This window comes from Scyliorhinus canicula, chromosome 12 (assembly GCF_902713615.1).
Source record: "Scyliorhinus canicula chromosome 12, sScyCan1.1, whole genome shotgun sequence".
NCBI classification, from domain to species: domain Eukaryota; kingdom Metazoa; phylum Chordata; class Chondrichthyes; order Carcharhiniformes; family Scyliorhinidae; genus Scyliorhinus; species Scyliorhinus canicula.
In genome coordinates this window covers 153,460,461-153,487,343 of record NC_052157.1, presented here as the reverse complement: position 1 = coordinate 153,487,343, position 26,883 = coordinate 153,460,461, and the positions used below count along the sequence as shown (strand labels likewise).

At 47.6% G+C, this 26,883-nt stretch overlaps 1 protein-coding gene and 1 pseudogene across 4 annotated transcripts in view; both read right to left on the bottom strand.

Moving 5' to 3' along the window:
- LOC119975077 overlaps positions 1-3,094 on the bottom strand; it is a 69,406-nt pseudogene extending 66,312 nt beyond the window's left edge.
- Positions 3,095-7,907: 4,813 nt separating this feature from the next.
- LOC119975076 (multidrug and toxin extrusion protein 1-like) overlaps positions 7,908-26,883 on the bottom strand; it is a 66,399-nt gene continuing 47,423 nt past the window's right edge. The window contains exons 10-17 of one of the 4 annotated variants that reach the window (XM_038814580.1): positions 25,777-25,844; positions 24,092-24,200; positions 23,410-23,485; positions 23,229-23,298; positions 19,949-20,081; positions 15,860-15,954; positions 13,951-14,032; positions 8,844-9,102 (exon numbers count right to left, since the gene is read on the bottom strand). In XM_038814580.1, the coding sequence (XP_038670508.1) occupies positions 8,903-9,102; positions 13,951-14,032; positions 15,860-15,954; positions 19,949-20,081; positions 23,229-23,298; positions 23,410-23,485; positions 24,092-24,200; positions 25,777-25,844 (833 nt within the window). In that variant the 3' untranslated portion in view covers positions 8,844-8,902. Of the gene's footprint in view, positions 9,103-13,950; positions 14,033-15,859; positions 15,955-19,948; positions 20,082-23,228; positions 23,299-23,409; positions 23,486-24,091; positions 24,201-25,776; positions 25,845-26,883 lie in introns of those variants that run through there. The other 3 variants (XM_038814581.1, XM_038814583.1, XM_038814584.1) reach the window with 3 other exon arrangements.

Genomic DNA, 26,883 nt, shown 5'->3' with positions numbered 1-26,883 from the left:
ATTGGAAGAGGTGAGCGGAACCCAAAAACCTCCGCTGGCCAAGAAGAGAGCTCCAGAGAAATTGGAGACTAGCAAATGTGCACCTTCTCAGCACACTGTCAGAATGGGATCCCTGAGCAACACCAGGCAATGGCCAACACCAAATGTAACCACCACAGTGTAAATCATCATCTTACGAGACAGAAGGATGCCACTAAAACAGGCCAAGGCACTTCACAGGAGTGTAATTAAAGGCAACAAAATTGACAGGCCATGCAAGGCCAGGTGACCAAAGGTTTGCTCAATGTGTAGGTTTAAGGCTATTGAGCTCATCAGGTCTGCACTGGATTTGTTTTGTGACCCGTATCTTCTAACTCTTGTTTGCTGGCTATAACTTTCAGCATCCGCACAATTGTTTTATGAAACCACCAGAATGCACAGGGAATTCGGAATGCAAAAATCCGGAGCAAACATGGAGGAATTGTTGAATTTTGGCTGCAGTGTAATACGGTGGCAAGGAGACACTGCTACAGGTTCCTCACACTGTTGGTGAAAACATTTCTGACACTCATTTTCTATCCTGTCGTGCTGACGTAGAACTATCCCATCAGCTCTCGCTTAATATTCAAAATATAACCAGGTCTGGACATTGACGAGTGGAGGCGCCACTTCATTAGCCAGCTGGACATTGATGCAGAGCTTGTTCCAAGTATATCTTGGAACGGCCGCTCCATGTTGCTCTAACAGGGTACAGGGCAACTGCTGGAAACGCAGCAGGAAACGATCAATGCTGCCCAAGTTTGGCCACCCTGCAAGAATCTTCTGGAATAAAAGCGTGATCTCCCTGACAACGCTGTGAGCAAATAAAAACCGCAGAAAAATCACTGAAGCGTTTCAAAGACGTTTATTTGTTTTCAGCTTCTTTGAAGGCTATAACTGAATCCATTGTAAAGGTATTGTAAGGGGGAGGCGGGTCGACATTTGATGTAACTTCCAAGTGAAACTTTTTTTTAATATAAATTTAGAGTACCCAATTCATTTCTCCAATTAAGGGGCAATTTTAACTTGGCCAATCCACCTATCCTGCACATCATTCGGTTGTGGGGGCGAAACCCACGCAGACACGGGGAGAACGTGCAAACTCCACACAGACAGCGACCCAGAGCCGGGATCGAACCTGGAACCTCGGCGCCGTGAGGTCACAGGGCTAACCCACTGCGCCACCGTGCTGCCCAGGAATATGTGAAACTGAATCCCACTCAGTTTTATACACATGCATAGAAAATAGAAGCAGGAGGAGGCCATTCGGCCCTTGGAACCTGTCCTGCCATTCATTATGATCATGGCTGATCAGAGAGTTCAATATCCTGGTCGTGCCTCCTCCCCCCCCCCCCCCCATATGCCTTTGACGCCAAGAGCCATATTTAACTCCTTTTTTGAAGTTAAACATGTGTTTTGGCCTAAACTATTTTCCTATTTTCTGTGGTAGCAAATTCCACAGATTTGCCACTCTCTGGGTGAAGAAATTTCTTCTCACCTCAGTCCTAAAAGGTTTACCTCTTATCCTCCAACTATGACCCCCTAGCTCTGGACTCCCCTGGACTCTCCCCTACCCCCCCCCCCCCCCCCCACCCCACCACATCCCCGGTAACGTATGGTTCAAAATACATTTTTTAAAAAAATCTTTCTGAACTTCCTGCGTAAACAGAAAAAGAAATTGGATTTTAACTTTTGCTTACGTGGAAGGTTTTGTTGTGTTTTAGGTGGTTTTATGTTTTAGTCGATTATTTTTTGTTGTTGAAGTTTATGAAGTTGGGTGGTTGGACAATGAGACAGTTTAGTGCATTCAGAGGCTGAGTTCCTGTGGTTTTAAAAGCTGGGGTATTAAGGGTTACAGAGCCCAAGGGAGTGAAGATATAGATGAGCGATGATCTAAATATATGGTGGAACAGGCTCGAGGGGCTGAACGGCCTCCCTCCTATACCTATGTTTGCACCTTTCAGCTTCCTGCCTTAAAAGGAGCAGGTGGGGCAGCATGGTGGCACAGTGGTTAGCACTGCTGCCTCCCGGCGACGAGGTCCCAGGTTCGATCCCGGCCCCGGGTCACCGTCTGAGTGGAGTTTGCACATTCCCCTACGTGGGTTTCGCCCCCACATCCCAAAGATGCGCAGGGTAGGTGGATTGGCCATGCTAAATTGCCCCTTAATTGGAAAAAAATTAATTGGGTACTCTAAATTAATTTTTTAAGAAGAGCAAGAGGGGGAAAGGGGAGAAGCAGTGTACCAGGTAATAAGTCAAAGAATGGTAATCCATTGGAAGTGACAGTCAATTCAAAGTGCTGCAGGAAGTTGGGAAAATATCCATGAGGGATGAAAACATTCCTTACAGATCATTCAATTGGCACTGTGTGGCTGTGAGGTTACGGAAGCAAATAATTAAATCCCAATATGTTCATCTGTCTTCAAATTGAAGAGGTTTCAACAAGTTTCTCTCATTCTATTTGGCAGGTTTATTTTATGGGGGCTTTGACAAAAGACACATAACGTTAGCTCCCCTCTTTCTTCACAGATGCTGTCTCAGACCTGCTGAGGTTGAGAATGAGGAGGGGGGAAGAGCTATCAATAGGGAATGACCATTGGCAACATTGCCCTCACACGTGGAATCTTTTCTTTCTCTGGAGAAGTTGAACTTTTAAAGAAACGTGTTTCTGAAAGATAAAAAACTTACCACAGGCCCGGCCAAAAGGAAAAGATCCTTTGCTTCCATCCAGAAGTTGACAGGTATCAAACTTCTAATTTTCCTCAGTAAGGGAGTTTGAGCAACACCGTGGAAAGCTTCCCGCATAGAGTCGTTCATTCTTCCAATCTCTGTCCTCGACAGTGAAAAACACTTGTCTCAGTTGCTTCTGATATGAGATATAGTTACGGCCTTTAAATACATTCCTGCCTGTGTGTGTGTGTGGACCTCAATGACGCACCAACAGCTCCTTATACTGAAATTCCAACTCTTTAGTTCCTTCCTTTACAGCTTGTTGCTCGGCTTGGGGGCTACTCTGCATAGCAATCATCAAATAGCAATTACAACAGTAAATAACTTACATCAACAGTCGATAACGAACTAATCGTGTTTACTTGATGTTCCAGTCCTGTTGGCCTGTGGCCAGTCAGTGAGGGTGTGGAGGAGTTTTATCAGCGTCTCTGAGATATGTGTGTTTCACACTGTGAATAACTGTGTGGTTTTTCTGCATAGCATGTTTCCGACGAGCGTTTTGTTCATGCACTTTTCAACCTGAAATACACCAAAAGGGCGGGATTCTCCCCGGGACACCATGGACTGGATTCTCCACAGGCGGGGTGCTCCATTTGGCCACCGCCCGGGGGTTTCCCCGTCGGCATGGGGCTGCCCCACAATGGGACACCCCATTGACCGGTCGGCGGATCGGAGCATCCCGCCACTGGGTTGAGGCAGAAATGTGGGGCGCGATTCTCTGTACTCCCGACGGTGCGGAGAATAGCGTGGCTCGTAAAATTTTACGGCCACGCTGTTCCGACGCCCTCCCGCTATTCTCCCCCCCCACCACGCCCGACTCCCGATACGAATCGCTGTCGCCGTTTTTTTACGGCCGGCAGCGATTCTCAGCTGATAGATGGGCCGAGTTCCCAGCCCTTTACGGCTGTTTTTACGAACGGCAAACACACCTGGTCTGGCCGTTCGTAAAAACGTCCGTAAACTGTCAATTTTTAAAACCATGGCACCGATTGGCACGGCAGTACCACGGCCGTGAGTGGGCACCGTCGGTGGGCACCGATCGCGGGCAGCGGGCCCGATGCCCGCGCACTCTTTGTCCTTCCGCCGCCCCGCAGTATCCATTCGCGGGGCGGCTGAGGGGCATCCCGGCCCGCGCACGCGCGGGTTTCGCGAAAATGCGCGATGATGTCATCCGCGCATGCGCGGGTTGGAGTCTTCCAATCCGCGCATGCGCGGCTGACGTCATATGACGCGTCAGCCGGCGCTAACTCTGGCAAGCGGGCTTAACGAAATTCGTTAAGCCCGTGATGCCGGAGTTTACAGCGTCGGGATGCTAGCCCCGACCGGGGACCAGAATCGGTTCCCGGTCAGGAAGGGAGAGGCTGGCGTCAAACCCGCCCGGATTTGACGCCAGCCTTACGATTTCTCCCCATATGGGAGAATCGCGCCCGTGGTGCGGTGGGACGGAGAATCGGTCTGGAAATAAATGCAATAAGTCATAATGGTCCTTTTACATCTATTTGGCAAGCCCGGCGGCAAATGCTCTGCCCTAACCCTACCCCCCCCCCCCCCCACCCCCCACCTGGGGCCCCTGTAACAGGGAGACCACCTAAAGGGACCCCCTGACTCAAGGAATCCTCCAGACCAAGGGAATTCCCCCCCACCAAGGGATTCCCAATCCCCGCTCAATCTACTCCCCCACCCAGAAAAGAGATCTCTGTCTGTGAGCTAGAGGGCAGTCCAGACTGTGAGAAGCATTATTGCTGTAAACCTACCTTGCAGCTCCAGGTGTCCATTTCTAGCAGGAGAACACCGGTGCCCATGTCTGGTTCTCATGGATTCAGCGTCTGCAATTCAGCTCCAGCGGGAGAACATAGGGTTGGATTCTCTATTTCAGCGGCTAAGTGCCGGCGCCAATGGAGAAGCCATGGGAGGTTTACGATGGAAAAATCAGCGCCGACCCCTCACTGATTCCGGGACCTGTGAGGGGCGAGCAGCGGTGCTGGGTGAAGCTCCCGGCTCCGGGTGAAGCTCCCGGCTCCCGCGCCGATAATGGCTGAAGAAACGCTGGATACCTGGTGGCATATGGGCGTGGCTGACGGCCTGCAGCGGTCATGCCTAACATGGCCCCGGCCCTGCACGAACCCAACCCACCATCCGCAACCCCATGGGCCAACCCTTGGCAATCCCCCACCAGTCCCCAAGCTCTTGCGGAAGTAACCACAGCCAACGGCACACATCCCAGACGAGGGTGGCGGCGCTGGACACAGTCCACAGCCTCCACGCAGGGTTCCCGGCTGCTCAGAGATCATTTTGGAAGGGTGCCCCAATCTCCAAGTTAGCTTGATGGCCCCTCACCACCCCCTCTGGGCATTGCAACTCCCCTGCATCCCCAAGTGAAGGCCCTCCCTTCCCTCCTCCTCCCCCTTTCAGGACCCCCCCAAATCTTTATGACCCCCTCTTCATAGCCTCCCCATTCGTCCATCCTTCAGAACCACATTCACCCCCCACTTCCATGGGCATGGCCCCCCTCAGACCTTGACCCGTGGCAGTGTCAACCTGGCAACGTAGCACTGCCAGCATGGCACCCAGACAGTGCAAGTTGGCCTCAGAGACCCGAGTACTAATCAGCACCCGGTAAGAGGCCTCGCCTCATGGCCGATTTAAATGCTATCTGAAATCACGCCTAGCAGCGATCCCGATCGCTTGGGGCCCGGTGACTCCCGTGCGGTTTTGCCCAAGGAACGAAGCCCGATTTCGGCTACTCCCATGCTGCTCCCGGTGCAATGAGATCGGCAACGGGTGCAATGCAGCCGGAAAGTTGCACCCTAAAGTTTTCTTTGCAACAAATTAAAAGACAGAAACGGACTAACTGCATTGCATGCTGAGCTTCAATAGCTAATTTAGTAAATCCTGCTGCCTGGACTGAAATTCTAAATGCAAGTGTAATGGAAATAAACTGTGCGAATGGATGGCAGGCGTTTTCATCCATGAGAATTCCGTTAAACGTGAGTGAATGGGAAACAGTCACTGAAACAAAGTTCTGTTCTTTTCGTAACTACTCTAACATTCTATTAACTTTCCACGGTGGCACGGCGGTTAGCACTGCTGCCTCAAAGCACCACAATAATTAATTTTAATCATCTTTATTGTCACAAGTAGGCTTGCGTTGCAATGAAGTTACTGTGAAAAGCCCCTAGTCGCCACATTCCCCCCCCCCCCGCCTGTTTGGGTATACAGAGGGAGAATTCAGATGTCCAAATGACCTAGCAGGACGTCTTTCGGGACTTCTGGGAGGAAACAGGATGACCCGGCGGCAACCCACGCAGACGCGGGGAGGACGTGCAGACTCCGCACAGCGACCCAAGCCGGGAATCAAATCTGGGACCCTGGTGCTGTGAAGCCACAGTGCTAACCACTGTGCAACCATGCTGCCTTGGGTTCGGTACCGACCTTGGGCGATTGTGCGGAGTTTGCACCTTCTTCCCATGTCTGCATGGGTTTCCTCCGGATGCTTCAGTTTCCTCCCACAAGCCAAGGATGTGCAGGTTTGGTGGATTGACCATGAGTATCCAAAGATAAGGTGAGGTTACGGGGATAAGGTGCAGACTCAATGGGCCGAATGGCCTCGTCGTGTAGAAGTAGAAGCACAGAACCCTATCCTGGCACTTTAGGGACCAGTTCCAATTCAATGCATATGAATCTTCTACCAAATAGAAACGCCAAACTGTGATTTGGACAAGTCTGGAAGGATCCTGACCACCCTGCCCCTGAGTACCTGGCTCCTTCATTGTTTGGTGATGAAAATGAGAAGTCATTGGATCATTTATTTCTCTGCGCGTTATGAGGCTGCTGTTGGTTAGCGCATGCTCTGGAAGTATTTTTACATATTTTACCATTTTTCCACATATTCAATTGAAAGTTTGTATGCTGGTTGCATTCTTGGAATGTGGGCATCACTGACTAGGCCAGTATTTATCACCCATTCCTAACTGCCCGTGGCAACAGTCCATGTCGCGTAGGTGCGCCCACAGTGCCTTTAGGGCAGGGGTTCCAGGATTTTGACCCAGTGACAGTGAAGGAACGCTAATATATTTCCAAGGCAGGATGGTGAGTGATTCCGAGAGGAACCTGCAGGTGGTAGTATTCCCATGCATCTGCCAACCTTGTCCTTCTGGATGGTAGGGGTTATGCATTTGGAAGGTGCTACCTGAAGAAGCTTGGTGAGTTACTGCAGTGCATCTAGTAGATGGTGCACACGGCTGTCACTTGTGCGTCGGTGATGGGGTGAAGTAATGTTATAGATGGGGCGGGAATCAAGTGGTCTTTGTCCTGGATGTCATTGAGCATCTTAAATGTCGTTGGAGCTGCACTCACCCTGGTAAGGGGGGGGGGTATGTCACCACACTTCTGACTTGTGTCTTGTAGATGGTGAACAGGCTTTGGGGAGTCAGAAGGTGAGTTACTTGGCAGACGGTTCCTAGATTCTTATAGTCATAGCATTTATATGTCTAGCCCAGTTCAGTTTCTCAATAATGATAAGCCCCAGGATGTTGATAGTGGAGGATTCAGTAATGGTAATGCCATTGAATGTCAAGAGATGATGGTTAGATTCTCTCTTGTAGGAGATAGTCATTGCCTGACACTTGTGTGGTGCGAATGTTACTTGCCACTTGTCAGACCAAGCCTGGATATTGCTCAGGACTTGTACTGCATTTGGATCTGGACTGCTTAGTTATATGTGAAGTCACAAATTGTGTTGAACATCTGTGCAAACATCCCCACTTCTGACTTTATGATGGAATGAAGGTCATTGATGAAGCAGCTCAAGATGGTTGGGTCGAAGACATTAGACCTGAGGAACTCCTGCAGTGATGTCCTGAAACTAAAATGATTGACCATCAGCAACCCGCAACCACCTTCCCTTGTGCCAGGAATGAATCCAAACTGAAGGGTTTTCCTCCAATTCCCATTGACTCCAGTTTTGTTAGGGCTCCTTGATGCCGCACTCGGTCAAATGCCTGATGTAAAGGGGGGGTCACTCTCACCTCACCTCTGGAGTTCAGCTCTTTTGTTCGTGTTTGAACCAAGGTTATACTAGAGCGGCACGGTAGCACAGTGGTTAGCACTGTGGCTTCACAGCACCAGTGAGCCGGGATCGACTCCCGGTTCGGGTCACTGTCTGTGCGGAGTCTGCACGTCCTCACAGTGTCTGCGCGGGATTTGTCCAGGTGCTCTGGTTTCCTCCCACAAGTCCAAAAAGATGTGCAGGTTAGGTGGATTGGCCATGCTACATTGTCGGAGGTGACTTTCCCAAACACATTTTTCCTTAGTTTTTCTACAAGGAAATCTATACCTTTCAATCCCAGCATAGCTCGATTGTATCTGCAAACCTACCTTGCCAGAATTGTGCAATTTTGAAACCCTACGGCAGTGTGAAAATGCAGGGGTTCAATTATGATTAGACTGCCTATACTTTGATTACCCAGTACTACATATAGATCATATACATGCTGATCACCACCACCAGTGATTCATTCGCAAGATCCTCCACATTCGGTGGCAGGAGACGTCCTCCCCCATGCAAACTTGTCCAGTATGGAGGCGCTAATCAGTCAAAACCTACTCCGCTGAGCTCGGCTTGTCCATCGCGTGCCTGACACCAGGTTTCTGAAGCCGCTGTTCCACTCGGAACTTGCTCACGGCGAGAGACTGCCAAGAGAACAGCGGAAACACTTTAGGAACGTCCTCAAAGCGTCCACGAAGAGGTTAAGCACACACCTGCCAACCCACGGCTTGGCCTGTGTGAGTGACCAGCGGGAAAGCTTCAGTCAGGAAGGCACCGAACACATCGAGAGACTTTGTCAGGAAAGTGCGGAGACAAAGTTCAGAACGATTCAGTTACCCAAACTCCTCTGGCACAACCTGCCCACCGATTTAGGGGTCTGCAGGTCTCGTGCATCGGATTCATCAGCCATCTCCGAACCTCTTTGAAATGGAGTGGAAGCGAGCCTCCCTCAATCCCGCAGGTCTGCCTCAAGACGATGACAGCATGCCGATCTGAGTTAATAAAATCCAAATGGAAACTTGGAAATAACTGGAAGCGGGAACTGTAATGCAAATGATGGAGTTCAGTTTATTCCTACTCCTGCTGTGTCTCTACGTTCATTGAGGTTTACAAATCCATTGCAACTGTGAAGTGTATCACCAGTCCTATTGCCAGAATAAGTGGTCCTGAAAGGAAGGCCAGGCCGCGACGAATAATCAGTTGTTTCATCGGCAAAACATCTCCAACTGTAACATCATGTTGTGTTGTAGTGGATTCATCAAGCAGTTGTTCTAGTTCGGTGTTATTCTTCTCTTCCTCAATTTCTTCTGCAAAACAAAAACTTGATTTTATGTCATGCCTTTAATGACGCAAAGCGATGACAGGAAGAGCGTCAATCAAACTTCCACACAGTGTCAAGGAGATGACTGGTGACCATAAACATGGTCAAAGATGTAGGTGTTTTTTAAAATTTATTTATTTTAAAAACTAAATTTAGAGTACCCAATTCATTTTTCCAATTAAGAGGTAATTTAGCGTGGCCAATCCACCTAGCCTGCACATAGAACATAGAACAGTACAGCACAGAACAGGCCCTTCGGCCCTCAATGTTGTGCCGAGCCATGATCACCCTACTCAAACCCACGTATCCACCCTATACCCGTAACCCAACAACCCCCCCCCCCCCTTAACCTTACTTTTATTAGGACACTACGGGCAATTTAGCATGGCCAATCCACCTAACCCACACATCTTTGGACTGTGGGAGGAAACCGGAGCACCAGGAGGAAACCCACGCACACAGGGGGAGGACGTGCAGACTCCGCACAGACAGTGACCCAGCCGGGAATCGAACCTGGGACCCTGGAGCTGTGAAGCATTTATGCTAACCACCATGCTACCCTGCTGCCCTAATCTTTGGGTTGTGGGGGCAAAACCCACTCAAACACGGGGAGAATGTGCAAACTCCATACGGATAGTGACCCAGAGCCGGGATCGAACCTGGGACCTCAGCGCCATGAAAAAGATGCAGGTGTTAAGGAGAATCCTAAAGGAGGAGAAAGAGAGAGGTGGGGGCGGTTTAGCGAGGGAACTCCAGGGTCTCGGGCCTTGGAAGCTGAAGCCACGGCCATCGACAATGAGCGATTAAAATGGATTCCAGAATTGGAAAAGCGCAGAGGTCTTGGACGGTCGGGAGGCCAATTGTGACAGAGATAGGAAGGGGGCGAGGACATGGGAGAGATTTGAAAACAAGAACTTTAAAACCGAGACATCACTTAGCCAGGACCCAGTGTGGCTCTGTGAGGAAAGGGACTTGGTATCAGGAGGGCCAGAGTTTTGGACGAGCTCAGGTTTTTTGGAGAATGGCAGATCGGCAAATGGAATTCAACCCAGAGAAATCGGGGAGGACAAAAAAGGCAAAAGATTACACATTAAATGGGAGGACACTGGGTGGTGCAGAGGAAGTGAGGTACAAGTGGGTGAATGTCCACAGATCTCTGAAGGTAGCGGGACAGGTTGACAAGGCCGTCCTGGATTATAGAATCCATTCCTTTATTAGCCGAGGTATAGAATACAGGAGCAGGGAGGCTGTGCTGGAACCGTATAAAACATTAGTTAGGCTGCACCTGGACTACTGCGTGTTGTTCTGGTCACCTCATTGCAGACAGGATGTAATTCCAATAGAGAGAGTGCGGAGGGGATTGACGAGGATGTTTCCAGGACTGGGAAATTGCCGCTGTGAGGAAAGATCGGACAGGCTGGAATTGTTCGCCTTGGAGCAGAGGAGGCGGAGGGGAGGTTTGATGGAGATGCACAAAATGGTGAGGGGCCTGGAGGGAGTGGATGGGAAGGGTCTATTTACCCGAGCAGAGAGGTCAGTGACTAGGGGGCATGGATTTACAGTGATCGGTAGAAAGATTAGAGGGAGGATGAGGAAAAGATTTATCACCCAGAGGGTTGAGTGGGGGGTCTGGAACTCGCTGACTGAAAGGGTGATAGAGGCAGAAACCTCAGCTCATTGTGAAGGTGTCTGCATTTGCATCCAATGCTGGAAAGTGTCAGGCTGGGTGGCTCGTTTTTCAGCCAGCACCGACCCGATGGGCCAAGTGGCCACTTCCTGTGCCGTCAACATTCTGTGATGAGAGGCCAATCAGGAGAGCACTGGAATACTCCGTGACATTATACAAATTTTCGGCACTGGAAGAGTTAATGTTTTGTTCGGCCGAGCCAATAGAGGGAGCTAAGGGACAGTACTACAAATTGCACTGCTCTTAAACTAGGGGAAGGAGATTAGATTGGAGCTGAAAAAGATTAAGATTAATAGAGTTATTTAAAATATAATAGTTATAATTAGTAGATGGAGATAGTGTTAGTGAGTGTAGTTTAATTCTTACATGTATGTTTGCTATTCAGAATAAGTGTCGAGCTCAAATTTAATAGTGTTAATAAAATTAGTTTAGTTCTTCAAAAGAGCTTTGCATGTCGTGATCACTACGTTTTCCATCCTGGAAACCCCTCACAAAGATGAGCACATACTCAATTCCAGAGGTAGCAAGGATGGATGTCACACGGAAACATTCTAAGCTCAAAAAAGTACCAGTGGACCTAATTATTTGACGCCCAGAATGACTGTGTGAAGTTGCCCAGCCCGCACTCAGCAGGCTTGTCATTGTGGAATGGAGTTACCAAACTAAATTCCTGGCCGGCAGAAGCAAAATACCATCAGTGCTGGAAATGTAACATAAAGACGGACAATGCTGGAAATACTCAGGTCAGATAGCATCTGTGAAGAAAGAGCTCACATTTCAGGTTGATGAGGGGGGGGGGGGGGGGAAGTGCTATAAATGTAGCAGGTTTCGAACAAGGGAAGGGCAGAAAGGTGTTGGGATGGTGGGGAGGAGGGATTAAATGACAGAAAGGTACGTGCTCCAAATGACTGGTAATGAAATAAAAAATATGCCCAGAGGAAGTGGTGTGAATGGCAGGATAAGTGGAGGAAAGAGAAAGAGCAAATCAACAAAGAAACAAGTTGCAAGCGGAGGTTATGATCTAAAACACTGAACTCAATGTTCAATTCTAAAGAGAAACATGACTTTCTCTGGAGCAATGCAAGGTTCTTCATCCATTAAAGTATCATTGTATAAGACCAGATGAGATAGAGGCAGAATTAGGCCAGTCGGTCCATCGATTCTGTTCCGCCATTCAACTATTGCTGATATGTTTCTCATCCCCATTCTCCTGCCTTCTCCCCAGAACCCCATGCCCCCTTATTAATCAAGAACTTATTCTATCTCGGTCTTAAAAACACTCGGTGAACTTGGCCTCCGAAGCCTTCTGCGGCAAGGAGTTCCACTTATAAATTAACTTCTATTTATAAATATCACTATTTGAGTTTTAATTAAAAGGAACATTTTGTTCAGGACAGTTTGCCAAGGTTTAAATGGCAGGTAAGGAGTTGGTGGGATTGGAGGAATTTTTGTTTTAGTACCCAATTAATTTTTTCCAATTAAGGGGCAATTTTAGTGTGGCCAATCCACTTAGCCTGCACATGTTTGGGTTGTGGGGTTGAGACCCATGCAGACATGGGGAAAATGTGCAAACTCCACTCAGCCAGTGACCCTCTGCACCATGAGGCAACAGTGCTAACAACTGCGCCACCGTGCTGCCCTAGGGTTGAGGGAATTGATGTAGATAGAGCAGGCAAAGGAAGTAAATTTCTAGTTGCTTCTCTTGGCAGTCCTGTCGTTTAGGTTTTCCTTTCCCTTTTCTCGGAGCTGTTCCAATGGCCTGCGTCATAAGAATGTCACTTTAAGAAATGTTTGGCTGCTCATGTTACTGCAGTGATGTCAGAGTGTGGGTGGAGCTGAGCTCTGGCTCTGCTTTTTAGTTTCATTTTGAGAAAAGCCTGGGTGCGTCTGTGTCTTTTTGGTTTCGTTTTCAGTGTTGGAGCTGAAGCCAGACAAAGCAGCTGTACTGCTGTTCTCTCTGCCATGAAAAGACCATCTCTTGATCATTTGGTGAATTCAGAATTATAAATGTTCTCAGGAGTGAATGTAAACCTGATGTGCTTCTGTTAAAAGATGTTTCTTTTGTCTTCTGGATGTTGTTTGGGAAGTTATTAAGGATTACTTAGCGTTGTATTCTTTGGGGGTTGTATTTGAACTAATGGTTGCTAAGATGTTCACTGTATGTTTTAAAAGATTAACTTGAGTTCACAGAATAAACATTGTTTTACTTTAAAAAATACTTTTCCATTTCTGCTGTACCACACCTATAGAGTGGGCCGTGTGCTCCCCATACCACAATCTAGTAAACGTTGTGGGTCAGGTGAACTCCATGATACACTTTGGGGTTCTCTAAACTCTGGCCCATAACACCTGGCCAGGACAGAGACATTGGTTCCCGTTAGCTTTAAGGGGAATTGGAATTTTGGAATGGCTGGAGGCCTGGCCAGAAGGAAACATATTACTGACCATGTCCCCATAAGCGGCACAGTGACAGTGGTCAGCACTGCTGCTTCACAGCTCCAGGGTCCCAGGTTTGATTCCCAGCTTGGGTCACTGCTTGTGTGGAGTCTGCACCTTCTCCCAGTGTCTGCGTGGGTTTCCTCTGGGAGCTCCCACAGCCCAAAGATGTGCAGGTTAGGTGGATTAGCCATTCTAAATTGCCCTGTCATGTCCAAAAAGGTTAGGTAGGGTTGCTGAGTTACGGGGATAGGGTGGAGGCGTGGGCTTGTAGGGTTCAGACTTGATGGGCCGAATGGCCGCCTTCCGCACTGTAAATTCTGTGATTCTGTGATACTTACCTTCCTCTTTCAGGAAGCAACAGAAACTCCCCATTGGGACGAAGGGATAGATGTTTATTGTGTGAAGCAGCATTGCGCATTAGCAATGAATACAGGGGTTCCTCGCAATCGCTGCTTTTGGTTCGATTCAGGAGTTAAAAATCTGTCGCCCTGGTGCTCTGCGAGAAGCGCACCTCCTGTTTGTGAATCATCTGTCTGTACAGGTGGCCACTTGCCACGAGAAGCAACATTTTCTCTTAACTCTGTGTTCAATATGGTAAATACATAGCCTGTTTGTACGAAAATAAGTTTGTGGTTTTGTTGATTCACTGCAAATGTTCAGGTTTGTTAAATGGAGGGGGATTTAAAAAGCAGACAAAAAATATGTTACCTATCAGAATGTTTTCAGTTTGGCCTCCAGCGGGGCTGCTTGAGGCGTCCACGTCTTGCTTCACACCTGCATTAACTCGAGCCTTTGAAGTAACGTACAAAAGCATCATTAAGAAGGGAAGAAAGTACCCGGAATAGGGACTACTTTCTATTTAAAGAAACCGCCCTGATCCCCATTATTTTAGAGGCCAGCTGTTAGAATCATAGAATGGTGCAGGAGGCCATTCAGCCCATCATGCCTGTAACAGGGCTATCCACTTTATCCCTATCCATTCCCACACAGCCTTGCAATATTTTTTTTCCTTTTACATATTCATCCAACTCCCTTTTGAAAGTCCGGAGTCCAGTTCTGCTATCCTTTCTGGCCGAGAGGTAAAATAGAAGGTACAATTAGTCTGACAGCTAAGAATCATAGAATTTACAGTGCAGAAGGCGGCCATTTGGCCCATCGAGTCTGCACCGCCCCTTGGAAAGAGCACCCTACTTAAGACCACGCTTCCACCCTATCTCCGTAACCCAGGACTCCTGAACGACCCTCATGGACTGACCTGATTAATACTTAACTACTGTATGCTGCACCTGATGCCGGTGTCTATGTATTTGAATTGTGGACCTTGTGTTGCCCTATTAAGTATTTTCTTTTCTTTTATTTTCTATTCATCTACTTAAAGATCTGTTTGAGCTGCTCAAGAAAAATACTTTTCGCTGTACCTTGGTACACGTGACAATAAACGAATCCAATCCAATCCAGTAATCCCACCTGACCTTTTTCGACATCAAGGGCAATTTAGCATGGCCAATCCGCCTAACCTGCACATCTTTGGACTGTGGGAGGAAACCGGAGCACCCGGAGGAAACCCACGCAGACACCGGGAGAACGTGCAGACTCCGCACAGACAGTGACCCAAGCCGGGAATCGAACCTGGGACCCGGGAGCTGTGAAGCAATAGTGCTAACCACTGTGCCACCGTGCTGCCCTAGAAGAACAAAAGCATTTCATGATGCTTCAGCGATTAACACCATGGGTTCCCTATGTGCCCTGTAAGCAGTTCTGTTAAAGTTTGTTTGGGAGCGGAGATATTTCACGAGAGCTGTCCGACCCATTTCACCCTGCAGTTTGAATTTTCTTATTGCTGGCAGAGAGGATCTTGCCAGCCCATTGGTCTAAGCCGTGCTTAAACTCCAAGTACAGGTGTCCAGCAGTTGACGGACTGAATTGGTAGGGACACTTTTTAAATCCACGCTATTTATAGTGGCACTTCGCTGTTGTAGAACGGAGGTACGGAGAAGGAAAGGACATATCATTCATCATAACCTTCTCCTAATCCTCGGATGGCCCATAACGCTTTGCAGCCAAGTGTATTCAATGTTGCAATGTGGCAGCCAATTCTGTGCACAGCAAGCTCCCAGAAACAACGCGATAATGACCCACCTAACCTAATTTAGGTGTTGGTTGAGGGATATGGTTAGGACCCGGTGGATAACTCCTCTGGAAAAAAAAGAATGCCCATGATACATTTAACATCCACCCCTCCTCCTCACCCCAGCCCCCACGCCTCCCAAGAGGCAAGATGGGGACTGATTCTAATGTCTGATCTGAAAACCAGCACCACTCCCTAAGTACCGGGAGCGTTAGAGCAGATTTTACGTTCAAGCGTCCGAAGCGCCCGCGAATTTGAGGTCCAGAGGTGACAAATTGGAGGTCGAAGGGGCTGCGTCCTGGCACCTTTGGGGGAGGGTGCGGGGAGTGGTCCATGGCTTCTTCTCAACGCAGAGCGGTCAGATGGCGAGGGGCTTCACAGGCGGTATGGGGGCATACCCAGATGTCTGACATGGGGAAACGCAGAGCAACAAAAAGAAACACATCTTCAAAATGCACTTGGTGACTAATTCCCTTTAGCTGCTGATACCTGATCGGATGCTTTCTCCCAGTTCAATTTAAAAATCACTGATTGGAAAACGATGAATTGCACCACCACAGCTGTAAACAACCCGGACCAAAGACCTAGAACATAGAACATAGAACATTACAGCGCAGTACGGGCCCTTCGGCCCTCGATGTTGCGCCGACCTGTGAAACCATCTGAAGCCTATCTGATCTACACTATTCCATTTTCATCCATATGTCTATCCAGCGACCACTTAAATGCCCTTAAAGTTGGCGAGCCTACTACTGTTGAAGGCAGGGCGTTCCACACCCCTACTACTCTCTGAGTAAAGAAACTGCCTCTGACATCCGTCCTATATCTACCACCCCTCAATTTAAAGCTATGTCCCCTCGTGTTGGTCATCACCATCCGAGGAAAGGGACTCTCACTGTCCACCCTATCTAACCCTCTGACTATCTTATATGTCTCTATTAAGTCACCTCTCAGCCTTCTCCTCTCTAATGAAAACAACCTCAAGTCCCTGAGCCTTTCCTCGTAAGACTTTCCCTCCATACCAGGCAACATCCTAGTAAATCTCCTCTGAACCCTTTCCAAAGCTTCCACATCCTTCCTATAATGTGGTGACGCAGTACTCCAGGAGCGGCCGCACCAGAGTTATGTACAGCTGCAGCATGATCTTGTGGCTTCGAAACTCAATCCCCCTACTGATAAAGGCTAGCACACCATATGCCTTCTTAACAGCCCTATTAACCTAGGTGGCAACTTTCAGGGATTTATGTACCTGGATGCCGAGATCTCTCTGTTCATCTACACTACCAAGAATCTTGCCATTAGCCCAGTACTCTGCATTCCTGTTACTCCTTCCAAAGTGAACCACCTCACACTTTTCCGCATTAAACTCCATCTGCCACCTCTCAGCCCAGCTCTGCAGCGTATCTATATCCCTCTGTATCCTATAACATCCTTCAGCACTATCCACAACTCCACCGACCTTCGTGTCATCTGCAAATTTACTAACCCATCCTTCTACACCCTCTTCCAGGTCATTTATAAAAATGACAAACAGCAGTGGCCCCAAAACAGATCCTTGCGGTACACCACTAGTAACTGAACTCCAGGATGAACATTTGCCATCAACCACCACCCTCTGTCTTCTTTCAGCTAGCCAATTACTGATCCAAACCGCTAAATCACCTTCAATCCCATACTTCTTTATTTTCTGCAATAGCCTACCGTGTGGAACCTTATCAAACGCCTTACTGAAATCCATATACACCACATCAACCGCTTTACCCTCATCCACCTGTTTGGTCACCTTCTCAAAAAACTCAATAAAGGTTTGTGAGGCATGACCTACCCTTCACAAAACCGTGTTGACTATCGCTAATCAACTTGTTCTTTTCAAGATGATTATAAACCCTATCTCTTATAACCTTTTCCAACATTTTACCCACAACTGAAGTAAGGCTCACAGATCTATAATTACCAGGGTTGTCTCTACTCCCCTTCTTGAACAAGGGGACAACATTTGCTATCCTCCAGTCTTCCGGCACTATTCCTGTCGACAAAGACGACATAAAGATCAAGGACAAAGGCTCTGCAATCTCCTCCCTGGCTTCCCAGAGAATCCTGGGATAAATCCCATCTGGCCCAGGGGACTTATCTATTTTTACACTTTCCAAAATTGCTAACACCTCCTCCTTGTGAACCTCAATTCCATCTAGCCTGGTCGACCGAACCCGAGTATTCTCCTCGAAAAAATTATCTTTCTCCAGTGTAAACACTAATGAAAAATATCCATTTAACGCTTCCCCTATCTCCTCTGATTCCACACACAACTTTCCACTACTATCCTTGATTGGCCCTAATCTTACTCTAGTCATTCTTTTGTTCCTGATATACCTATAGAAAGCCTTAGGGTTTTCCTTGATCCTATCCGCCAACGACTTTTCGTGTCCTCTCCTCGCTCTTCTTAACTCTCCCTTTCGGTCCTTCCTGGCTAACTTGTAACTCTCAAGTGCCCTAACTGAGCCTTCATGTCTCATCCTAACATAAGCCTTCTTCCTCTTGACAAGTGCTTCAACTTCCTTAGTAAACCACGGTTCACGAATAAACTATTCGGAGGTCTATAGACAACACCTCTCCTCTCCTGTTCCTAACCTCGGTCCATACTACCTCAGTAGACGAGTCCTCAAACGTCCTTTCTACCGCCGTAATACTTTCCTTGATTAACAATGCCACCCCCCCCCTCTTTTACCATCTTCTCTGTTCTTACAGAAACATCTAAATCCTGGAACCTGCAACAACCATTCCGGTCCCTGCTCTACCCATGTCTCCGAAATCGCCACAACATCGAGATCCCTGGTACCAACCCATGCTGCAAGCTCACCCACCTTATTCCGGATGCTCCTGGCATTGAAGCTCCTGCAAATGACAGTAAGGCTAAGTGAAGAAGGTGTTGCCTTTTCTCCTGGCTCTGCTCTAATTACGCCAATCAGTCGGTTTGCCCTCCTTTTCTTTTGGTATCTATATTCTAATACTCAGAGTCGCCAGGTATCAAATGATACCACCACAAGGTTCAACCGGCTATCGATCAAAGAGCCAAACACCAATTAGTTAGTTCAAGGTGAAGGGTACTTTATTTACACACAATTAGTAATGCAACATAAACACTACTCGTTAATTATACCTATCAACTAAAACAACCTGTACTTAACTTCAAGCACCCGGCTTAGGTCAGAGGAACAGTGGCCGTTGTTCGATTCTGGATCTATCGGGTCTGGAGATGTAACTGCTGCTCAGTTGGGCTCATCCATCTGGTAGCGGGCGTTGAACTTGGACTTGCTTCTGGTGTTGCTGCACTTGGAAATGGTCGTAACAAGGGCGCCAGGTCCAAGAGAGGATGAACACATGGCAGATTCTCTTCTTATGCTTGGGGTTTTTTTGCACTCTTTTGGGCGGTCCTTCAGTTTGGACTCCACTAATTGGGTGATCCCTGATCACTCTGTTCGATTCCTAACCATTAAGTGGGCAGGAATCTGGATGGCTGGGCGTGTCCCAAGCGGTCACTGACCCCGTTGTTTACGCTTCCCTAGAACAGGGAGTGCCGCCAAAATGTCTGGGACTGTACCGGTCGCTCGAGTACCCACTCCTTTTGTTTTGGTGAAGGTGGGCCATCAAATGCTAATTGGTCGGAGTTTCGATACCGCCTGGACTCCTTGCTGCAAATACACATTTCAGGCTCTGAGCCTGCCTGAGTCGTGCTTTGTCCATTTTACCCGCCAGGCGTGTTTCTCTGTTCCTGGTTGCAAGTGGCCATCCCAGATGGCTACAAAGGACACTTTGATATTCATTCTGGGCAGTGGGGAGGGACCGTGGGGGGGGGGGGGGGGGGGGGGGGGGGGGGACGAGAGTAAGTGCAAATAGTCTTTTCCTATGTGTTATTACTACTCTCTACCTTTAGGTTCCTATTCCAGTATCATAGCCACAAGTGCCAGCCGCTCTCTGGCACCTTGCTGTGCAAGCCTTGGGGCAGAGGTTGAAATTTTCCAGCCCTTCCCACCGGACTTTCCGATCCTGCCGGTGGCAAACCCCCCCCCCCTCACCACACCACCGCCGCCGCCGCGCAGGAAGCGGGGTACTCAAAACCGGATGATCCTGCTCCAAGCTAATGGCGGCCCGCTTCCGCCACTGTAAAATATACCACATGGAGTTTGGGCTTGTGGGGTGTTGGCTGAAAATGCATCCAGAGTGTTGACAGGGTCTTCGATCCTCGGCAGGTGCCAAAAGCATCCAAAGACAAATCACTGCCGGTGCTGGAATCTCAATTTCCGTCGAATGAGCAGGAAATACGCAGCGCAGACCGGGGAGAGGTTAACGTTTCAGGTCGATGACCTCTCATCAAAAAGTCCAGAATTCAGATCATCAACCTGAATGGAAGCACACGCAAGATCATCGCCGGGAGCGAGAAATCTCCCCCACAAAGAAATCCTGCCACGTTAATCAGACAGTTGCCCAACTGAGATTCTCCGAAAAATAGTTAGTTTACAGAAATAAAAAGCTAGCGGTCAGACAAAATAAAATTACGGTATATTCCAAATAAAATCCTACCCAAGATGCCAAGTTTTGCTGCAAACATCAGCGATATTCCAACGGGATAGCCAATTGCGTAGAACACCATTAGATTGACAATCGCTCCTATTTTCTGTTTCCCAGAACCGATTACCACTCCACTACTCAGACACTGCAGAGCAGAGAAGTGAAATACATTAGCAACATAATTCAATTTTCTACAGTGCTCCTGTTACAACCTCCCCCGACCAGAATTTTCTAACTAAATCGGAGAACCTTGCATCCGCACAAACTGCCAAATTCATATCGACGGAAAATTTAGCAAGTCTTTTGAGTTTAATATGCCGAGGTGCTGTTCTTGCCCCCACCTCAATCTTGCCAGCAGATAATGTTGGATGCCAAGCCCTGTCTCAGCCATGACCTGGCAACAGATCTGGACTTCTAGGGGCTGGTTTAGCTCACTGGGCTAAATCGCTGGCTTTGAAAGCAGACCAAGGTAGGCCAGCAGCACGGTTCAATTCCCGTACCGGCCTCCCCGGACAGGCGCCGGAATGTGGCGACTAGGGGCTTTTCACAGTAACTTCATTTGAAGCCTACTCGTGACAATAAGCGATTTTCATTTCACAATTGTGGCCTTGGCTCCCAACCCACATTGAAACCTGGTGAATTTGTTGACCGAAGCTTGCCTTGATCTCCCAGGTTAGCTGGGACAGTAAAATGTACAAACATTAGAATGTGATATTGTCCCGGTTATCTTAATGAAAGATTATCCAGGAACATGTGACACAATTCACCTCCATGGGTGAAATTCTCAAACGGAGATGGTTCTCCTGACTGCCAAAGACTCACTTAAAACTTGTCAGCTTCTGAAGTAACTCTTTCTCCTGGATGTAAAAAAAACTAGCACAAGTCTCAAACCTCACCATATGGCTTGGCAATGTTGAAATACGACTCAAATGACTCGCAAGAACTGGACAGAAGAACCAAAGTAAGAAACGAACAAATGGATGGGTGTTTGTTTTGGATGCATCAGGACAAAATCTGAAAATAAGCTACGCGAACGGACGAATCAAGTTGTCCCGCAGGGTTGATTGTTCCAACTTCTCTGGCATGGACACCTTTTGGGAGCGGTGGGGTGGGTTTCTCCGTCGACGGGATCCTCCACTTTGCCGGCGGGCTGGGGGGTGGCCACAATGGGAAACCCCATTGGCCGGCTGCCGGGACTGAGAATCCCACTGCCGGCGGGTTTGTGCCGGCCCAGAAAAGGCGGCTGGCGGGACGGAGAATCCTGCCCCTTATGTGCCACCCCATACCCGACTTTGCCAGAGTATGCACCGCAAAACATGCCAGAGGCAGATCGAAACGTGGCAGCAATATAACAGCAAGACCTCACTCCCAAGGGGACCACACCTCACTCTGGAGGAGATCACAAGTAATCGACCAGGGGCAAAAGCTCAAGGTACATGCTACCAGGTCTGCAGTTCATATCGAATGGAGCAGGGGAACAAAAATGTTGAAATCATGAATAACGGATCAAACGCAGATTCAACTTTTGTAGTTATTTGTACAATAGTTCCAGCGGTTGCAACAATAACTTCATTGCAGTGTTAAGGTAAGCCTACTTGGGATACTCGTAAAGATTAAAGTCAAATGTAAGTAAAAAGATGAATACAGCCGAATCCAGGAGCACTAAAAAAAAACTCAAAATAGCCTAATGCCTTCACATGTTGAAGGGCACAGGGTGAGAGGGTTTCTAAAGTTTGGCATCTGGGTCAGTATTGAGGGAGCTGATCTCTGCCAGGTTAGGTGTGCCACAATTGGTTTCAACACTCCTTGGTTCACATTCCATGTAAGCATACAGTGCTGGCAGAAGGGATGAAAGCATGGACATTGTTGTGGTGGTTGCGGGGGGGGGGGGGGGGGGGGAGAACAGGTTTAAATTTGAACTTAGCTGGATGAACAGGCTGATGACAAGCAGTCTAAAGCCCCGTGACTGAATATTGCTGAAAAGAGGCATGTTGCCGAAGCTGTTCATCTTGCCCCTCAACCACGGACAAACCCAAAAAGGCCAAATTTCAATTGATCACAGCAATTGTTGCCTCAGGGCAGAAGGGGTTCTGATGGGTTTGCATGTCTACTCCAAGCCCACAAATCAGCACTCCCTTTTCACCTGCAGTATAAACTGTTGCGATAGTTTGATATTTGGCATTCTTGTGGTTTGCCCTGATAAGTGCGAGACGGAAAGCTTGAGCGACACGTCTCTCTTTTCAGCAATATTCAAGTACTGAACTACCAAGTGACTTGAAGAATAGTTGAGAATTGGGCAAGGCATTGAAGGGGAAGCTTGTACAAGACCGTAAGACATAGGAGCAGAATTAGGCCACTCGGCCCATCGAGTCTGCTCCGCCATTCAATCGCGGCTGATATTTTTCTCATCCCCATTCTCCTGCCTTCTCCCCATAACCCCCGATCCCCTTATGAATCAGGAACCAATCTATCTCGGTCTTAAAGACACCCAGTGATTTGGCCTCCACAGCCTTATGCGGCAAAGAGTTCCACAGATTCACCACCCTCTGGCTGAAGAAATTCCCCCTCATCTCAAGTTTCAAAGGATCATCCCTTTAATCATGTGATATTCTCCTTCAGTAAATCTGCCATGGGGGAAAACCGCCGTAATGTTTAACGTCCTGCTGGATTGCTCTGATCAACGTGAAAGGAACATGAGGAAGCTGTTCAGTCTCGATCCATTACACCATTCAATTTGATTATATCTGTTCTGTATCTTAAATCCATCTACTGCTTTGGTTGCATACCCTTAATACCTAACAAAAAAAAGCTACCAATCCCAGTTTGGAAACTTTCAATTGACTCAACAGTTTTTTTGGTGACAGAGGCCCAGGTATCCACTACATTGTGCCAAGCCACTTGCTCTGGACTGGCTCGCGATCTGACCATCCAACACCTTTGATTATCTTAAGTACCACATTCTGATCGCCCCCACCTTCAATGTGGAAGCTTAGTCAGTGCAAGCAGTCTTCATAATCTAACCCTTCTGTAATGATATGCGGAAGCAATTCCGTATGTTAATATATTGGACCTCCAACCAGCAGGTGGCAGTAGAACTACACCACATGACACTGCAACCTCGAGGAGTCTGAGTGAGGAGTCGTCGTGGATAGTCTCGTTTTGTGTCAGCTCTCGCATTCTAATTGTTAACAGTTTACAAACTGGACAAATACCGGTATGCAAACAATGTTTATATTCTTGATAAATGATGAACTCAACTTCTAGTTTGAAGTATTTACAAAGAAATACTCACAGTCATAGCATCAAAAAAGTGGAAAGAAGCAATCAATGGATCTATCCGTGCAACCAATCGAATAATTTCTCTAAGGGAAAAGGAAGAGACGGGTGTCAGGCACGGAGATATTTGTAAATTACTTTTTGTGACGTGCACACAGGTGAGTTTTTAAAGTTTGTAACATTTTGCTTTTACTAACTTGTCAGTGGTGAAGATATAGCCCACCACATCCTTTATGGCTGCCAGTAAAATGGAGATCACCAAAGCACAGCACCCTGCCAAAGTAAACCCACAGGAAATGACTGACCAAAAATAAAGGATGCAAGATATTCAAAAATTATAATCTATAATCCAAGGCTCCAGAAAATTCGCAAAACTGCAGCTCAGCTGTTTCCGAACTTGGAGGCAATGGGGAATTCTCATTTTCCATGGCACTTTTTAAAAAAGAAACAGTTTAATTGGATGAGGAATATCTATACCAGTCAGAATTATTGCTCCGGATCACTATCCAGCAAACCCAACTGGATGTGTCCGTGTATGCAAGTACGTCGTTCCAAATAAGGCTGAGCTCGACTTTTTGCGTCCTGCATCCCGCAATTAAAATGACAACTCTACGGCCCTTATAACGACGGATCAAAACGAGGGGTGCAACATTCATAGAACTGCACACAACCATTGACGAATTGAGTAAGAATTCAGGAAATCGATGGCATGATTTGAAAGGAGGCCATTCAGCCGACAGTATCCATGCCAGCTCTTTGAAGGAGCACCCAATAATTCCCCCTCCCCATAGCCCTGCAATTGGCTTTCTTTTTGAAGTACATGTCCGATTCTCTTGCAGGCAAGTAACTCATCGCCAATGTAATTAACTGTAAACTCACCAGCACAACACAGACCAACTTTGGCATAGGTTTTAGCTTGCTGTGGGTCTCCAGCACCCAAAGCATTCCCCACAGAAATACCGACAGCTATGCTAAATCCCAGAGGAATCTGCAGGGGAAGAACAACAACATTATGATCATATTTTTTGATGATTTCCATTTTCTCCATATTATTCCTTCTCGTCATATCTAGCGTTTGCTCCACTGGTATTCAAGGCTACTGGCCAAGTGCTGTGAAGTGGGATTAGTTTTTTTTGTCTGTGCAGGTTTGATGGGCCGACGGGCCTCTTCTGTACTGTATGATTCTAGCATATGATATAAACGTATGGCCTAGCGTGTCTTACTGCACCATAAAGGACCCAGATTAGAATTCCCTACCGGTGGTTATTTAATCTGCTTCCGATCTACTTTGTCGGAGTCATGGATTAATATCCCAATTCAGTCAACATTTATACGATGGGCAAAACAAAATGGGGTACTGATGACTGCTTTTGTCGAGCTTGAATAAGAAGGAGCATGTGTATTTCACAAGTGTTCAGGGCGAGAAACAGTGAAGGTACCAGGTGACTCCTGGGATGGCACGGTGGTTAGCACTGCTGCCTCACAACGCCAGGGACCCGGAGTCGATTCTAACCTTGGGTGACTGCGTGGAGTTTGCACGTTCTCCCAGTGTCTGCCTGGGTTTCCTCCGGGAGATCCAGTTTCCTCCCAAAGATGTGCAGGTTAGGTGGATCAGCCATGCTAAATTGCCCCTTAGGGTGGGGTTGCAGGAATGGGATGGTGGTTTGGACCTAGGTAGGGTGGCCGTTCAAAGGGCAGACTCGATGGGCCGAATAGCCTCCTGCATTGTAGGGACCCTATGATCCCAGCAACGCGGAATAATCTGTTACGTGCTGCATGGCCAATTTGGCATAATTTGTTTTAATAAACTGATGATCCTAATTGTAAACGTGTTGGGTTCCCGAATCACAAGCAACCAGGGCTTATAATGAAGAGTAGTATTCACTAGCTTAGCAGCCACTTCAACACTTATGCTCTGCCCGCGCTCCCGGGGATAACTCCCAACACCACGCGACCACTCAGTCCACACTAATAAATGGAAAGAAAATGGAATTCAGGGTGTGCTCCAAGAGGTTTTGCTGACGAAAGTACTGTTACATTATACTTTGTGGTAATACGTCTTGTGACCCAGAACGGTCGGATGAGTTGATGATAACCAGCAATCTTTAGATTGAAGCAAACCTAATTTATTGAATCGCGATTAATTTTAATGAAGTTCACACACACGACAGAGCTATAACTACTAATAAAGGAAGGTTGAATCTCTTAAACAGTAATCTATTATCTTGTATGAACTAATGATGACCTCATGCTGGCTCCTTCTAATCTAAACATTCCTCGTGCTGTGATCAATACTTCTCGTTTGCTAACTAGCCAAGATTCCCTGAGGTCTGATATTTATACTGGGAACTGGTGGTGCCCTCTAGGGTTTGAATTACCGTTCACATGACGCATCTATATACATATCATTACAAGTAGCATCAACATTTTTTTGGGAGGGGAACAAGCTACACCGTTCTACATTTTTCCTTGAATCACAGTTTCCAGTTTGTAAGACGCGAGTAAGCTAATGGTGTGCAATCTCAATGAAATGCCAACCTTACCCAATACACTGTCAGCCTTACCATATACGCTGTTGATACAACTTGAAATATGATCGCCTGGGCTCCAAGTTCAACTTCATCAATTAATCCTGTCAAAAGGGCACAGTACAACTAGACTTTAATAATGTAAAAGACGTCAAAGCAGAATCAATATAATATTAATAATCTTTATTGTTACCAGTAGGCTTACATTTACACTGCAATTAAGTTACTGGGAAAATCTCAATCTCGCTGATACCTAAGAAAGACAAAGACCCAACGGAATGTAGGTCATACAGACCTATCTCACTGCTGAACGCAGACGCCAAAATACTGGCCAAAATCCTAGCCAAAAGGCTAGAAGTCTGTGCACCCGAGGTGGTCACAGAGGACCAGACGGGCTTCTTCAAAGGTAGACAGCTTACCTCGAACATCAGGCGCCTGCTGAATGTGATAATGACCCCCTCCGGGGAGAGAACACAAGAGGTGATTGTCTCCCTGGACGCAGAAAAGGCCTTCGACAGAGTCGAATGGAAATATCTCAGAGGGGTACTGGAGCGGTTTGGGCTTGGAACAGGGTTCACCGCTTGGGTAAAGCTCCTATACAACGCTCCCATGGCGAGCGTACGGACCAACAATACCAACTCCCAATACTTCCAGCTGCACAGGGGCACCAGACAAGGATGCCCACTGTCCCCACTGCTGTTCGCACTAGCAATCAAACCGCTAGCAATCGTGCTCAGGGCAGCAAAAAATTGGAGGGGGATCCGAAGGGGAGGCAGAGAGCACAGAGTCTCACTCTATGCAGATGACCTGCTCCTCTACATCTTGGACCCACAGAGCAGCATGGGCGGAATCATTGCGCTCCTGAAAGAGCTTGGAGCCTTCTCGGGCTACAAACTCAACATGAGCAAAAGCGAGATCTTCCCAGTACACCCGCAAGGGTGTTTTTGGGGGGGGGGGGGGGGGGGCAGCACTAAAGGGGCTGCCGTTCAAACAAGCCCGACACAAATTCCGCTGCTGATATAACTTGAAATATGATCGCCTGGGCTCCAAGTTCAACTTCATCAATTAATCCTGTCAAAAGGGCACAGTACAACTAGACTTTAATAATGTAAAAGACGTCAAAGCAGAATCAATATAATATTA